Source organism: Balaenoptera acutorostrata, chromosome 1 (genome assembly GCF_949987535.1).
Source record: "Balaenoptera acutorostrata chromosome 1, mBalAcu1.1, whole genome shotgun sequence".
Lineage (NCBI taxonomy): Eukaryota > Metazoa > Chordata > Mammalia > Artiodactyla > Balaenopteridae > Balaenoptera > Balaenoptera acutorostrata.
The window spans coordinates 14,748,322-14,762,536 of record NC_080064.1 but is presented as its reverse complement, the minus strand read 5'-3'; the positions used below and the strand labels follow the sequence as shown (position 1 = coordinate 14,762,536).

General features: G+C 55.2%; 1 protein-coding gene across 8 annotated transcripts in view; it reads left to right on the top strand.

Moving 5' to 3' along the window:
- The window catches only part of UBR4 (ubiquitin protein ligase E3 component n-recognin 4), a 129,979-nt gene extending 120,627 nt beyond the window's left edge, over window positions 1–9,352 (top strand). For all 8 annotated transcript variants that reach the window (XM_028164698.2, XM_028164693.2, XM_028164695.2 and 5 more), the window contains 4 exons: window positions 2,152–2,376; window positions 5,620–5,710; window positions 6,404–6,566; window positions 8,959–9,352. In XM_028164698.2, the coding sequence (XP_028020499.2) occupies window positions 2,152–2,376; window positions 5,620–5,710; window positions 6,404–6,566; window positions 8,959–9,023 (544 nt within the window). In that variant the 3' untranslated portion in view covers window positions 9,024–9,352. The remainder of the gene's footprint in view (window positions 1–2,151; window positions 2,377–5,619; window positions 5,711–6,403; window positions 6,567–8,958) is intronic.
- Window positions 9,353–14,215: the final 4,863 nt, after the last annotated feature.

Below are 14,215 nucleotides of genomic sequence, written 5' to 3'. Positions count from 1 at the left end.
ACAGATTTGTATCTTCATCTGTATGTACGTTGTGGAGCAGTTCGGAAACACTAAGGGGGTAGAGAATAGTCTTTCGTTCTACCCTAGATTTAAAAAGCAAACTAAGAGGTTTAATATACTTCAGCTCTTAGATTTGATTTAAATGGTTTGGTGCTTTTAGGCCCCATCTTCTAGCGAGAGTCTTACACATCTGTGGGGCAGAGTGCTGACAGGTTGAAAGGCTGTGTACAGTCCCCCCAAGGCAGCTGCAGTTCAGTTTAGGCAACAGAACAATTTGTCTCTTCTCCTTTCTGGTCTTCAACAAAGTGATTTTCTCCTTCCCTCCCATTTCCCTGTGAGATAAAAGGCTGACCTGGAGACCGCAGGCTTCATTGTTACCAGGAGGCACTGGCGGGTCTCCACCGGTCGTTACATCATCTACTCGGCTCTTTAGACTGTCAGAAGAAACACCTGCGTCATTGACAGCACGAACGTTCCCATTATCCAGACTGTGCTTCAGGCCTGAGCAGTGCTGATTGCTGGTGTCCGTGGGGCCTTTGACAGAGCCGTTGCCTCTTGTTGGCAGCAGTGAGGTGGAGGGGGCTGCCCCAGTCTCCGGGGAGCAAAGCGGACCCAGAGAGGCCACATGATTTGTCCAGCAGAACAGAGCTGGTGGCTTCAGATGTCACTGTGTCTCTCAAATGCCAGACACTCGTAACTCATGCTTAGTTTCCTTAGCTGGGGAGGGAGCGGGCTGTGTCCTGATGGTCTCGGTCAGGTAGAGGCTGAGCCGGAAGCTGCACGAGGAGGCACTGTTTCCCAGCCACAGCCTGCTTCCCTCACCGGTTCACGCTGGTGTGAGCTTGGTCACGGTGGACGGGGGGGTGCTGGTTGAGCAGGGATCGCTGCCTTTGGTGGGACATTTGTATATGAAGGCGAATATGTCACACACAGCACGAGCCAGCGCAGAGTGGAGCGGGTCCTGCGATGGCACAAACCTTCTGATTTCCAGTTCTGGACACTCCAGTCTAGTGTAGCCGCCTGTTCCATCCATGATCATCCATGGAGCAGAAGGGTGCCTGGTGTCCCCGTACCATCCCCCCTGCTTTCCCACAGTCCAGTGCCTGGCAGTGCCATGTGCAGACCTGGTAACTTTGATTCAGCCGCTACTAGTGTTTTTATTTCCCTTCAGGGAATTAGGATGGGGCATCAAGCACTCTTGGCCTGAGAGCACCATCCAGGTCGTAAGGAGAGAGTGTAGCCAGAAATATGTGATAAGGAAGTGATCTCTCAGTGCCCGTCTAGTGACCTGTCGAAGCTTCATTGCAGGGGGAGGGTGGAGAGTCCACGCTGGGAAGGCTCTGGAGCCAGATTGCCTGGGTCAGAGCCCAGTTCCTTCACTCCCCACTGTGTGGCTTTGGGCAGAATATTTACTTTCTCTGTGCTGTAGTTTCCCCTTCTGTAACGTTGGGAGAGTACCCATCTCATCGGGTTATTGTGAGGATTAAATGAGATAATCCGTGGAAAGCTCTTAGAACGTGCTTGGCGTTAAAGTTGATAATCACCATTGTTGCTGCAGTTCAGGCAAAAGCGAGAACGAGAAGCAGTGCTCGCCAGCAGGAATCTGTTCTAATGGAGGAGAGAGGACACAGACACATGAAAGAACACACCAGAATAGCCTAGGAAGGGCACCGGCTGCAAATGCCGTGTGAACAGTTAGCTGTATTGGGACTCGTGGAGTCGGGGAGTGTGGGCTGTGGGCTCAGAGACTCTGGGTTCGCTGACTGGTTTGGTGACTTTGGTTGTGTCACTTCACTCCCCGGGCCTTCAGATACCCTGGTAAAGAGGTGCCGACTGTCACCTTCCGGAGTTGTCAGGACACGTGGATGGCGGAGTGTTTGTGAATGTGCCGGACACACGCGCAATTGGAATTGTGCGGAGCTGGACTGGGGGGTGGGGGACGAGGAAGATGCCCCCGAGAAGGACTGGGGCGGGGCTGGGGGTGCCCCGCTTGGAGAGGAGGTGGGAGGCACGGTGGAGGACGGGTGGGGAGTTCCGTGAGCCGAGCGCTCAGGAAACTTAAAAGAAGACGGGAGATTGAGCAAGCCTCCTCCCCTCTTGCTGCTGGTGCCCTGCTTCTGCCCTGGTTTCATGGTGCTCCTTTTGTTCCAGAACCCGAGCAACTTCCCGAGAGGAGAAGAATCTCCAGGGCTTTCTGGAGCAGCCCAAGGAGAAGTGGGTGGAGAGTGCCTTTGAAGTGGACGGGCCCCACTATTTCACTGTCCTAGCCCTCCACGTCCTGCCCCCCGAGAAGTGGCGAGCCATACGCGTGGAAATCCTGCGGCGGCTGCTGGTGACCTCTCAGGCCCGGGCAGTGGCTCCGGGGGGAGCCACCAGGTCAGTGCTTGCTTCGGGAAGTGCCTGCTTCAGGGAGCCATCTCCTGGGCCGCCTGTCGCCCGGACTCTGTAACCGCTGTGGGTAAAAGCTGCCTGCGGCATGCAGGTGCTGAGTGGAGGCGCCTTGCTTGACTCGGTAATGGAGCCTGAGCCTTCCCGGCCGGTCACACCACGAGTCGAGGCCTGACGCCGCCGGGGGCCTGCCCCTCTGGGTCAGGTGTTCAGGCACTAGAAGTGTGGAGCCAGGCTTACCCCTGGGAAGTGCCCTCAGAGAGAGAGCCAGCCAGGCACAGGGCGAGACTTCTCAGGAGGAGGGTTAGGGCCGGCAGGCGGTTGAGACAGGTTGCCAGGTGTTCCGAATCGTGCTGGTCTGCGCATAAACTAGCAAAGCTTCCTCGGGGCTGTGCTCGGGGATGTTCTTTTCTGGTATTAAAAGCTCCCCATCTCCCTTCTTGGTCACATTCCTATCCCGTCTGCCCCGTGTTCCATGAGCCTTTTTTCTTTCTCTGCTGTTGGTGTGGACACCTCCCTAAGAAGGAAGGCATTTCAGGAAGGAAGTGGTCTTTGTTTTCATGACCCCGTGCTGTGATTTGGGTCAGCTGAGAGGTGTCTTGAGGCAAACAACTGCAAACAACAACAGCGAGAAGCCCTTTGCGGCGAGTGTGCAGATTGCCACACGCCGAGTGGACTTCTTGGCGCTACTCTTGGCCTGTGGTGGCCCCGAGCAGTCTGCCCTCCCTGGGCTACAGAGTAAGCTGTGAGCTGTCAGCTTGCTTCTGCCCTTGAGGGAAACCAGCTTCACTTTGGGAAGGTCTGTCCTCGTGTGTCTGCTTTCGCTAGGATCTGGGGGGACATTTCCAACAAGGGTGCAGGGGAGGAGCTTTTAGGCCCCTGATAATGACAGACCAAGTGGAAGCAGCCTTGGCCTGAATTTGCACACCTGGTGTCTCCACCTCCGTCAGCTCTGATTTATCAAGTCGCTAGTGGTAGGCGCCTCGTGGCCCGGGGAGACCAGGTTGGAGCTCTGCTGTTGGATCCAGCCAGTGCCAGCCTCTGTGTAGAGCAGGAGGGGGCCGGTCTTGTTAGAGTCCTACCTAGCCCCTGCCCCCATTCCAAACGTAGCACTTTCCAGTGTTAACCAAGAGTCTGAAGCATTAATAGTTAACTAGCTGCTAGGAATCAAAAGTTAGATCTGGAAGATGCTAAGTTGTTGATAAGCCAGGCTCGGCCTGTGTCCATAGCACGTAACGTGGCTATTTACTGGGCACAGGCTCTCGGTGACAGGTGTGAGATCTGAACCCACAGGAGCTGTGTTGCTTTCAGTTAGGAGACTGGAATTCATTACTGTCCCAGGCAGTTAAGGAAAAGCTGATTTGGTCACAGCTTAATTAGGAAATCCAGTGTGAGCTGCACTCATGAGTTGCCATTTCCTCTGTAGCAGTTTAGTCACCTTTACTAATTAACCTGAAATAATTAAGTTGGGCAGAGCCACCCCAGATTCCTGCCACCAACGCGAAAGAGCTGCAAGAAGGAGCAGCCCTGGTGGGGTGTCGGGGTGTGAGCAGGGTGCCCCGGAAGCAGGGTGGCAGAGTGCTGGCCATCAGCACGGTGTTGGACACCCTCTGAGGAGGGACATTTAGAGGGTGACCTCCTGGTGGTTGGGGCAGTGCCACTGGCAGCAGGCTTCGTCCTCAGCCCATTATGGGGTGGGGGCAGCAGCAGGTACACAAAAATCTAGGAGTTTGCACAAGAAAAGTTGCTCTCTTCTGCGGGTTTTACATTCAGGAAAAAAGATTCTTCTGCCAGGAACTTGCAAGTACTTAAGCCTGGGACTTTCCTAGGCTTCCGGCAGAGCCTTTTCTGTTTCCTTGTCTGCCAGCGCATAGAGTTGCAGAGAAAGAATTCTCATCCTCGTCCACAGGCCCACCTCGCAGTAGTTTTCCCTTTCGGCTGCAGCATCCTCATGCGTGGCGGTCGGGGAGGAGGTGGGCGCTTTGGAGATGTTGGGGTCGGGGAGGGTACGGGTAGCATACCTTAGCGAACAGAATTGTCTCATTTTATTATTTTACTTTACTTTGGTTAATAACTTAAACATTGACTGAATGTAGGTGTGGTTGGCCTGTCTCATGCTAGGTAGTCCCTTCACTTGAGGCCCATACAGTGTAGTTGTAGTTTCTAAATGAATAACATCTATGCTTGTCTGATGTTTATGATTCTAGTGTATATAAACACATGGTGCGTGCATCCACACACATTTTAATACTAAGTTCTGGTCCCTTTGGTATGGGCTCTGTTCCAAGGTGTAGAATCTCCACGACAAGGGTTTATCTAGCCTTTACTTATTACAGATATGAAGGCAGTTTGCAGACAAAACCTCTCCTAGACCTTGGGCTGTAGAAACCAAGTCCTAGCACCGGCACGTCACTCACCGTGCAGGGGGGTGCTGGTCGTTCTGTACTTCACGGTGGCTCTACCTGCTGTAGTCAATCCTCAGACCAGGAGCGTCTGCCGAGAAGGCGGTGGACGCTGTTGTCAGTGACGGACCTCCGTGTTCCAAGGGCCTGGCCGCTCTCTAATCCCGAACTGAATCACTGGATTAAGTAGCAGCGATGCTGGTCAGAAACAAAGGGGCGCGGTGAGCTCCGGGATTAGCCCGGGATTTCGGAGGTGTTGGGCCGGCTGTGGCTCCCATCCGAGACATCACTGTTGTCCGACGCCAGGTGTCCACCAGCTTGCTGGTTTGAACACGGCACGCGGTTGGCAGATTACTGTGTGAGACTGGTTTAGGCCTGCTGGCTGCTGGTAAAACTCTCCAAGTGGGAATGTGAAGACTGAAGAGAACCTTGTTTCCTCCCTCATTTATTAGGTCCCGTCAAGTCCGAGAGCGCGTGTGGGGGCTAAACACAGGGAAACACGGGACTCTGCGGCGACTCTTTAAGGCAGTAGCCTTTTGGCTGCCGTGTTGCAACTTACGTCTCCCTCTTTCCCGTTTTCCCTGGCTTAGCAGAGTCGCTACTAAAGATGACTCTGTCACGCAGCGTCTTGTGGTGAATAAACCGCTGGGTCCCAGGGCTTCAGAAGCTCTGACCCGTGGCTGCTTTCCTCTGAGAAGATGGCAAGTGGCTGGAGCTGAGTGACGCTCCGTGCCCGCGACTCTTCCCCTGCTCCCAGAATGCTTGGCTCTGTCCTTGTGAGTGTCCTCCCGGGGTCTTCACGGACATGGGGTTTGGTTTTATTTTCCAGGCTGACAGACAAGGCGGTGAAGGACTACTCTGCTTATCGCTCTTCTCTTCTCTTTTGGGCCCTCGTTGATCTCATTTATAACATGTTTAAGGTAAGGAGGCCGCTGGGAGTGTTGGCCAGGTTTGGCAGAGACGTAGACGTCTGTGCTTGTGGCTCTGACCCTGCCTCGGCAGCCGACTCCTCCGCCAGCCTCCCCCGAGAAACAGGCCGACCCACCGTGGGGAGGGGTTTACCCTCTAGCTCTGACCCCTGCGTCTGTGACTGCATTTGTAGCCGTGACCGCTCCTGTGACCCGGTCTCAGGCTGCTGCAGACCCTCTTCTACAGGCAGCTTTCCCCCCGCTCCACCCCGAGTCACCCTGTGTTTGCTCTCGTCCCCTCTGTTTGGATCAACTCCGTTGCCCTGTGTGAGTGTAACTTATTCCAGCCCAGTTTATAATAGGGATGCTCCTCTCAGCCTTGAGAGAATCAGAGGGTTTGGGGTGGTTCCTTTCATCATCTAAATGAAACAGCTCAATTAAAGTATGTTGACAAGTCCCTCTTCTTGGGGAAATGCCGATGGTGGAGGGGATGGGGAGGAAAGAACGCATCGCCTCTCGAAGCTTGTAGGTTCATGTGACATGTGCTTAGGAGAGGGGCTGTGAGAGGAATGAAGTGAAATTTTGTTGTTCCTGGAAACAGAACACATCCTCCAGGGAAAACTTGGATGTGTATGGGCGGGCTCTCTTCTTCCCTGCCTGACCTGAGCGACCCGCCCGGCCTGTGTGTCCTGTTGCTTCTCGTAGAAGGTGCCGACCAGCAACACAGAGGGCGGCTGGTCCTGCTCTCTCGCGGAGTACATCCGCCACAACGACATGCCCATCCACGAAGCTGCCGACAAGGCCCTGAAGGCCTTCCAGGAGGAGTTCATGCCAGTGGAGACCTTCTCAGAGTTCCTCGACGCCGCTGGTCAGTGTCAAGGTTTTTCATCTTTCACAGATCTTAGTGGGGCTGGCCATTGCTTTCATCTTCACGCACAGGAAAAAAACAGGCGGGAACCAGCCTGTGGGCCACCACCGAGGGGTCTGGGAGAGATGTGTACATACCAGGTCCCTGGTAACAAGATGCGGCCGTGACGTGTGGCTCACTTCACCCCAGGTGCTGTGCTTTCCCAGTCCACAGGGCAGCCCTGTGTGAGGTGGAGCTGTGGCTATCCCCATTTTACAGATGGGGTAACTGAGGCTTTGAAGATTAAACAAGTTCCCAGTGGGGCATAGCTGGAAAATCACTGGAGCCCCTTTTGGTTTCCTGGCTTCTTATGACAGTTCAGAGTATTAACATGGAGCTTTCCTGTCTTCCTCCTGCCTTTCGGGGACTGAGACATCTTATGTCACAGCTGCCCCCGGGGAGGTGTGGAAGATTTCAGCTCTGATTCTTAAGATAAATAGTAAATATCAAAAGAGAGCAAAGAACATCTCTGCTAGTAGGGATAGGGCAGTGCTTTGAACTACTGTCACATGAGACATCCTCAGACAGTTCCTCATCCCCCAGCTGGTAAAAATGAAGTCACTGTTCTCTCCTGTGTATAGGTTCGTTATACAACAAATTTGTCATCCTAATTGCAGACACATTAAAATTTGTTTGGATTTCATAACCAAGCATCAGGTGACAGCAGGGGGAGGTGACTTGGGCCAGTGCTGGGAAATCAACCCAGAATTAAAAGTCCCGTGCCCTCTGAGGGTGTGGGCACTGCAGTCCAGCCCCCCATCACCACCGTCCTTTCCCCAAGGTAGGGCTCCCAGAGCCAAAGCAGGGGGAGCCTCACCTGCCTAACTCTTCTGTGAGCTTGTTTCCTTTTCCCTGACGGCAATTTTGTCAAGTGTGAAGAGCAAGAAAAAATCTCCCCAGATCCCACTATCAAGGGAAGGTCGCCACTAGCATTTTCTAGTCTGTCCTCTGGCACTAAACCCTCAAACGTTCGGAGTGATGCTCAGTGTGAATTCCTCTTTCTTCCCGGATGGAGCTTCCCCAAAGCTCCAGGCCTGTCTTCCAGTTTGGCCGTTTGTTGCAGTGGCCTCAGTGGAAGCCATACTGGACGGGCCTTTGCTGGTCTGGTGCCTCCCCGATTACCTATCGGTCAGGGGTTGCCACCGCTCACCCCAGTTTCTTTGTTAACTTCACTAGATGCTCCCATGGGTGTCCTTTCAGCCTAGACATTTTACCTTGGCTACCCTCCTTGCTTTCTTCAGGAAGTGACCCCGACTGAGAGCACGTAGCCTGTGTGTCTGTGTCCTCAGGGCGCAGTGCCTTACCTGTCACCCAGGGGTCTGGTGAATGTCTACAAAGACTGTCAATATGAATGTCAAAGTCCAAGGAAGAGGCGGGCAGGGGAAGGAAGGTATTCACCTCTGTTCAGGGCTTTGCATCAGCCCTGGAGCAGGGACGAGCAGGGACAGGTCAGGCGGGAGGCCTCTGCCGCCTTCCACTAGAGCGCAGGTGTTTATGGCATGGCTTTATTGCTTTGTTCAAACTGGTAGGAAATTTCAGAACATCTGACACACCTTACTCAAATGCAAGGACAAAAACACCTTCCAAACCAGCAGGAGCTGATGGGGGCCACTCTTCCTGCATTAGCCCAGACTTCAGTTGGAGTGTTGCCCTGCCTCGGGGTTAACGACCCTGCATTGGTCAAATGAGAGCCCTGCTTGTGAGGGAGGGACGGGGCCGCAGGGGACCTGATGCTGATTGAGTGAGCACCTTCTGTGCCCTGGGCACTTTCACATAACTGGCCTCATCTAATCCCCAGGGTGATGTGACAAGGACTTGTCACTGTCCCCATTTGGCAGTGGAGGAAACTGGAGCTTCTGAACTCTGGCAGCTTGCTTCAGGCCCTGGACTAGGGGTTGGGTTCTTTTACCCTACACTGTTCCTCCCAGCCCTCGAGGGCAGTGGGGTTAGCCTTTGTTTGGCCCCAGGTCCCTCTGGGAATCTGCTGAAGGCTGTAGACACTCTCTCCAGAGGACCCCCCTCCATTGCGCACTGAGTTTCAGTGGACTTACAGGCCCCTGCAGGGTCCATGGACCCGGGTTTAGCACCTCCGCTCTGGGGAGATCGTGAGCTGGCCGCTGCCACTTTAAACGCCTTTAATCCTGCCGCAGCGCCAGGTGTCGGAGCCCAGCTCCCCTCCCAGGACGAGAGTGTTTGCTTGGTGACTGTCTCCGCGGTCATCGCCGGTCTCCCGTGAGCAGCTGTGTCCGAGCTTGTCAGAGCACAGCGTGTTCTCCGCATGGATGTGGCCTCCGTGACTCAGGGGCTGGGGGCTGTGAGGGCCGCTGCTAAGCAGTCCCTGCCTGTTTTCCAGGTCTCTTGTCAGAAATCACTGATCCGGAGAGCTTCCTGAAGGACCTGTTGAACTCAGTCCCCTGAGCACCACACGGAAACGGCGGTCGACAGAGATGGAAGCTAGCCTGCCTCTGTGTTCTCCCCTCCTGTGTGTGATTTCCGCCACGGGTTGCTGCGTCATTGCTCCATCATTGCTTCTCCCTCCTCCCTCCCTCACTTTTCTTGGAGTGGCTTGGGGATTTTAGGCTTCCTGTTTTATCTCGTGTGTGTGGTGCACTAGCTATGAAGTTGTCTGTAACCCAAGCCGTCGAAGGACCTGTACATACCTAGGAGCCACGAGTTGTCCTGGCCAACTGAATACTTGAGTGTGCACATCTTGAGAAATAAACAAATGACTTAATACACATTGAAAAGGAAGGCGTTGCCTGTGCTTGAACCCCTCCTTAGTGACACTGGCCAAATACTTCTCCTTGACTGCACAGCCCTTTCCGGCGTCAGCAGGGAAGCCTGCGTGTATGACATTCACTGTCTCTTGGCGCCAAATGGAGGCTGTCTGTTCTCGGCCAGCAAGTTGGGGCACCGCATTTGACAGCTATGATCTTTCCTGAAACAAACGCCTTGGCTTCTCAATCTTTGGCCTTAAGAGCTGGAGCCCAAAGACATGTGATTTTCTAGTCCTCTGCCAAAGGCCGGCTCAGCGCAGTCGGGCACTGGTCTTTCTTCAGCAGAGGCATTTGACAGTCCCCTGTTAACTTCAAATGGGAAATCTTTTGGCGACTTCGCTTCAGTGTTGCCATGTTGGGAGAGGGCCTGGGGCAGACTCTGAGTGGCTGCCCTTTACTGAGCGCCTTCTCTCTGCCAGGCCCGTGTGTGTGTGTGTGTGTGTGTGTGTGTGTGTGTAATTATTTCTAGTCTTTCTAACAGCCCTGCAAGAAAGGGCCTATGAACCAGCATCACTTGCTCAAGGCCACCCAGCCAGTAGCTGAGGTGTGCGCCTCCGAAGTCGTGTCCTGAACCACTGTGGCAGCTGCCTCTGGGGGCCTTGAGACCTGCTTCCCCACGTTCACGGGCAGCAGCCCTCTTAGCGAGGCAGCAGGACTCCCACGAGCCTCTCCCCAGATTGTAGGGCAAGGCACGGCCAGACACGGCCTCGTGGGGAGGAAGAGCTTGATAGTGGCTGGCTGTCTCCTTCACTTCCCTGTGGGCCACTCTGCCACCTGCTTCCCCGAGTGACAGTCTCGCCTATCTTGATGTCCAGTTTATGTGGCTCACTCCTCAGGCCAGATCATTTGGGACAGAAGGGGCCTCTAGGTCCCTTTAGAAGACTGCCAGAGCCAGGACTTAGTGTCTCTTCCCCGGAGCCCCTGACCGGGCAGCTGCAAGCAGGAGTGAGTGTCGTGCTTGGGCTTTAGCCAGAGAGACAAGGGCAATTTGTTGCAAGAGCCCAGCTGGAGGGACTTACCTGGAGGTCCAGTGGTTAAGACTTCGCCTTCCAGTGCAGGGGGTGCAGGTTCGATCCCTGGTGGGGGAGCTAAGATCCCACATGCCTCGCGGCCAAAAAAAACAAAACATAAAACAGAAGCAATATTGTAACAAATTCAATGAAGACTTTAAGAATGGTCCACATCAAAAAAATCTTTTAAAAAAACCCCAGCTAGAGGCATGCAGGCCCTGGCAGCCAAGAACGTGTGTGTGCCGAGTGCATGGGAGTGCACGGTGGTGTGGGTGGGCGACGGGGCTTTCTGAGGGATGGACGGGCTCGAGGGAGGGGGTAGCGGCGTCTAACTCCTTCATTCAGATCCCAGCTCCACCACCCTGGGTGTCTCCACAGTCTCCTCATCTGTAAAATGGGAATGTCGGTATCTACGGGGTCGGGTGGTTGCCAGGTTTAATGCGAGTTTACTTGGTTGCCGTGTAGTAAGGAAATGGCTGCTCTTATTACTGATGAATTCATTTGCAGTCCACAGAATCTTGGCTTTTTCTTTAACGAAGCTCCACGTCTCAGGTGAGGTCCAAATAAGTCCAGCTTTGAAGGTGGATGACGGACCTTGGTCTCAGGCACACTTGCGTCTCACACTGAGCACAGCAAGTTCATTCCCTCTCGCAGGTCCATCATCTCCCGCTTTCTGGTCGTCTCCCAGGGACATCCCAGGTCCATGTTACCATGCGGAGTTGCTGTTACGTAACATCCTAGCAGGGAATAGATTGGAACAGCTTCATCTGGGACAGCAAAGGCAGCGGGGAGAGTAGGGGAGGGTGCGGGGTAAACAGGTGGGACTGTCCCTGCCTGCGGGTGGTGGGCACTGATGGAGGCTGAGCCGCGCTCATGGTAAAGCCTCGGGGCCTCAGGCTTTGACCGAGGGCATTCAGAAGCTTCACCGCGGCTTGGTTCCTTGGGCCTGCAAGGCTGAGGTCTCCAAAGCTCATGACAAGGTGTTCACTTCTTTTTCTCTGCTCTTTATTTTTTGGTTTCTTGCAAAGTCCTCAGAATTTTGGCCCCAGCCCAGTCGCATCAAGTCTCTTGTTTTCATGGTCACAGCTTTTCCTGGTATGTACCCCTGGTGCTTCCCAGTGCCTGCCGCAGTTGCAGGCAGGTTGCAGACACGGTGGCCGTACAGGTCTGTGACGGGTCCCAGAGCGGTGCCCTCGGCAGAGCTTGGGCAGGAGTGGAAGCTGGTCCAGGGCAAGAACTCGGCCTCCCCCAGCCTGCGTCCCCTGACAGCACCAACAGACATTGGGCAGAAAAGCAGTTAGTCCCTTCCTGTCCTGAGCCATTTTCTGGGCTAATTGCTTCTTGGGTCCTTGTCTTTCTCAACAGGCAACCCCATTGGGGGAGTTCAGATGGTTCCAGACTGGCCACACCTGATGATGGCCTCCCCGGCACACCTGCCCTCCTCTGCCCACCAGGCTGCTCAACTCAGGGGTGGGGTGGGGCCCTGGGAGCCAGGGCTCCGGGGAAAGGGCTTGGGGTCAGATTTGGGTTCAGAGCTGGCTGTGCAGCCTCAGACCAAACCCTTTACCTCTCTGGGCCTCAGTTTCTCCACGTGTGAGATGAGCACACCTCATCGGGGGTTAACCAAGGGAGCACTTATGCAGCCCGCGGCTCAGAAGAGGCTCTGGAAACATAAATTGTTGGGGTTATGAACGAGGCAGCCCAAGAAGGGCTTTCACAGGCCTGGGTGGGGTTCCATCCACAGCAGGCCTCCTACAGTGACAAGAGCTGTTTGAAGGTAGTGAGTCTTCTGTCACTGGAGATAGCCGGGCAGAGGCCGGGTCTCAACCACAGACGTGCCGCATGGAGGTGACGGAGGGCGGGGGGTGCTGATATCAAAAGTCACTTCCAACTCTAAGGCCGGGGCAGCGGGTGGGAAGTCCAGGGGCTTTGGAGTCAGACAGTCCTGGGTTCTGATTCTGGCTCCTCTACGCCCGGCAGGCCCTGCAGGCCTCAGTAGGTCCCCTGTAAAGGCCACGTGACCATGTTTGCAAAGCGCCCAGCTCAGCGTAGGTGCCAAACACTTGTGGGTTCTGAGAAGCGTCTCGCTGATGTGGGAACGAGGCTGCGGAGTCTTTCACGGAGTCCTGCTGAGAGCCCCTGCCCTGCCCCCCGCCCTGCCCCCCGCCCTTGACTCTGGCTGTCCCCCGCCCTTGACTCTGGCTGTCCCCCAGCGGGTGGGGCAGGGCTGCGGGGAGAGTGGCTCATGGGCTTCTCAGAGTCTGAAGGGAACCTGGGGGAGGCAGCAGACCAGAGGAGAGAGCACCCACCTTCCCGGGGTCCCCTCCCACAGCTCTGGAGGGGCTTTCTCCCAGAGAAAGGGGAGATGCTGAGGCAGCGTGAACCTGATGGGCAGGTCAGGCGCGTCCCCCGCCTTGCTCCGCTCGGTGCTGCGCTGTGCTGCCCCCGGCCTGGCTTGGGAGAGGACAGGATGCACCCACGTGCGTGGAGGTTTCCATCTCATTAACTCCTGGGGAGGTGGAGGGTGGACGGAGACCTGTCCAATGAGCCACTCTGCGGGGAAGCCGAGGCCGGGGAGGGACGGGGACTTGCACAGGCTCCTGGGTATCAGCACCGCGGGGCATGCAGCCTCGCTGAGAAGCCGGTGGACGTGCCGTTCAGAGGAGGCCCCAGACGCTTCCCCACATGGTCCTACCCAGCCGACATGTGCCTCGCTCCACGGAAAGTGCTCATGGGGTGTTTGAGCCTCACAGCCGCCCTACGAGGTTGGCACTAGTATCCTCCCCATTTTCCAGGTGATGAAACCGAAGCCGCCCCGTCAGAAGTGGCCGAGCAGGGATTTGAGTCCAAGTCCACCTGAGGCCACAGTCCACAGCCGTCATCTCTTTGCCACCTTGTCTCTGTGCTTATCCCAGCTGGACGCTCTCTTGGAAACATCTGGACTTGAGTGGCCGGGACTGTGGGGGGCAAACAGGAAAAGCTCCTTAGTGTCCCAGAGGCTGACCTGGCTGAAAGCGGCAAATTGGTTCAGGGAGGGTGTCTGGGGGTGAGACAGATCTGGCTGCTTTTGTACCACCTGAGAGCCAGGATAGTTTGTACATTTTTTTTTTTAAAACTTTTTGGGTTTATTTATTTATTTATTTTATTATTTATGGCTGTGTTGGGTCTTCGTTTCTGTGCGAGGGCTCTCTCTACTTGCGGCAAGTGGGGGCCACTCTTCATCGCGGTGCGCGGGCCTCTCATTATCGCGGCCTCTCTTGTTGCGGAGCACAGGCTCCAGACGCGCAGGCTCAGTAATTGTGGCTCACGGGCCCAGCTGCTCCGCGGCATGTGGGATCCTCCCAGACCAGGGCTCGAACCCGTGTCCCCTGCATTGGCAGGCAGACTCTCAACCATTGCGCCACCAGGGAAGCCCAGTTTGTACATTTTTAAAGGGTTGGAAGAAAAACACAGAATATGCAACAGAGACCGTATGTGGCTCATAGAGCCTGAAATGTGACTCTCCGGCTCTTTGCAGAAAACGTTTACTGAGTCCTGCTTCGGAAGAGGGATCCACAGTGGGTTACAGTGAAGAGAGACGCAGACTGGGGGCCACCGCCGCCCCCCATCAGCTGTTCGAAGTCCCTAAAGTTCCCCATGCCATCCTGTGCCTGTAGTTACACTGCCACGTGTAGATTTACAGCAAAACCCCGCAGGCTGACCCCCTGCTTGCCCTCGGTACCACCTGCTGAAGACAGTGCTGGAGGTGAAACAAACGCTGTGACCAGAGACTAGGGTGCTGGTGTCGCTGTGGGACGTGGAGCGGCTGAGGGGCTCATGGCTG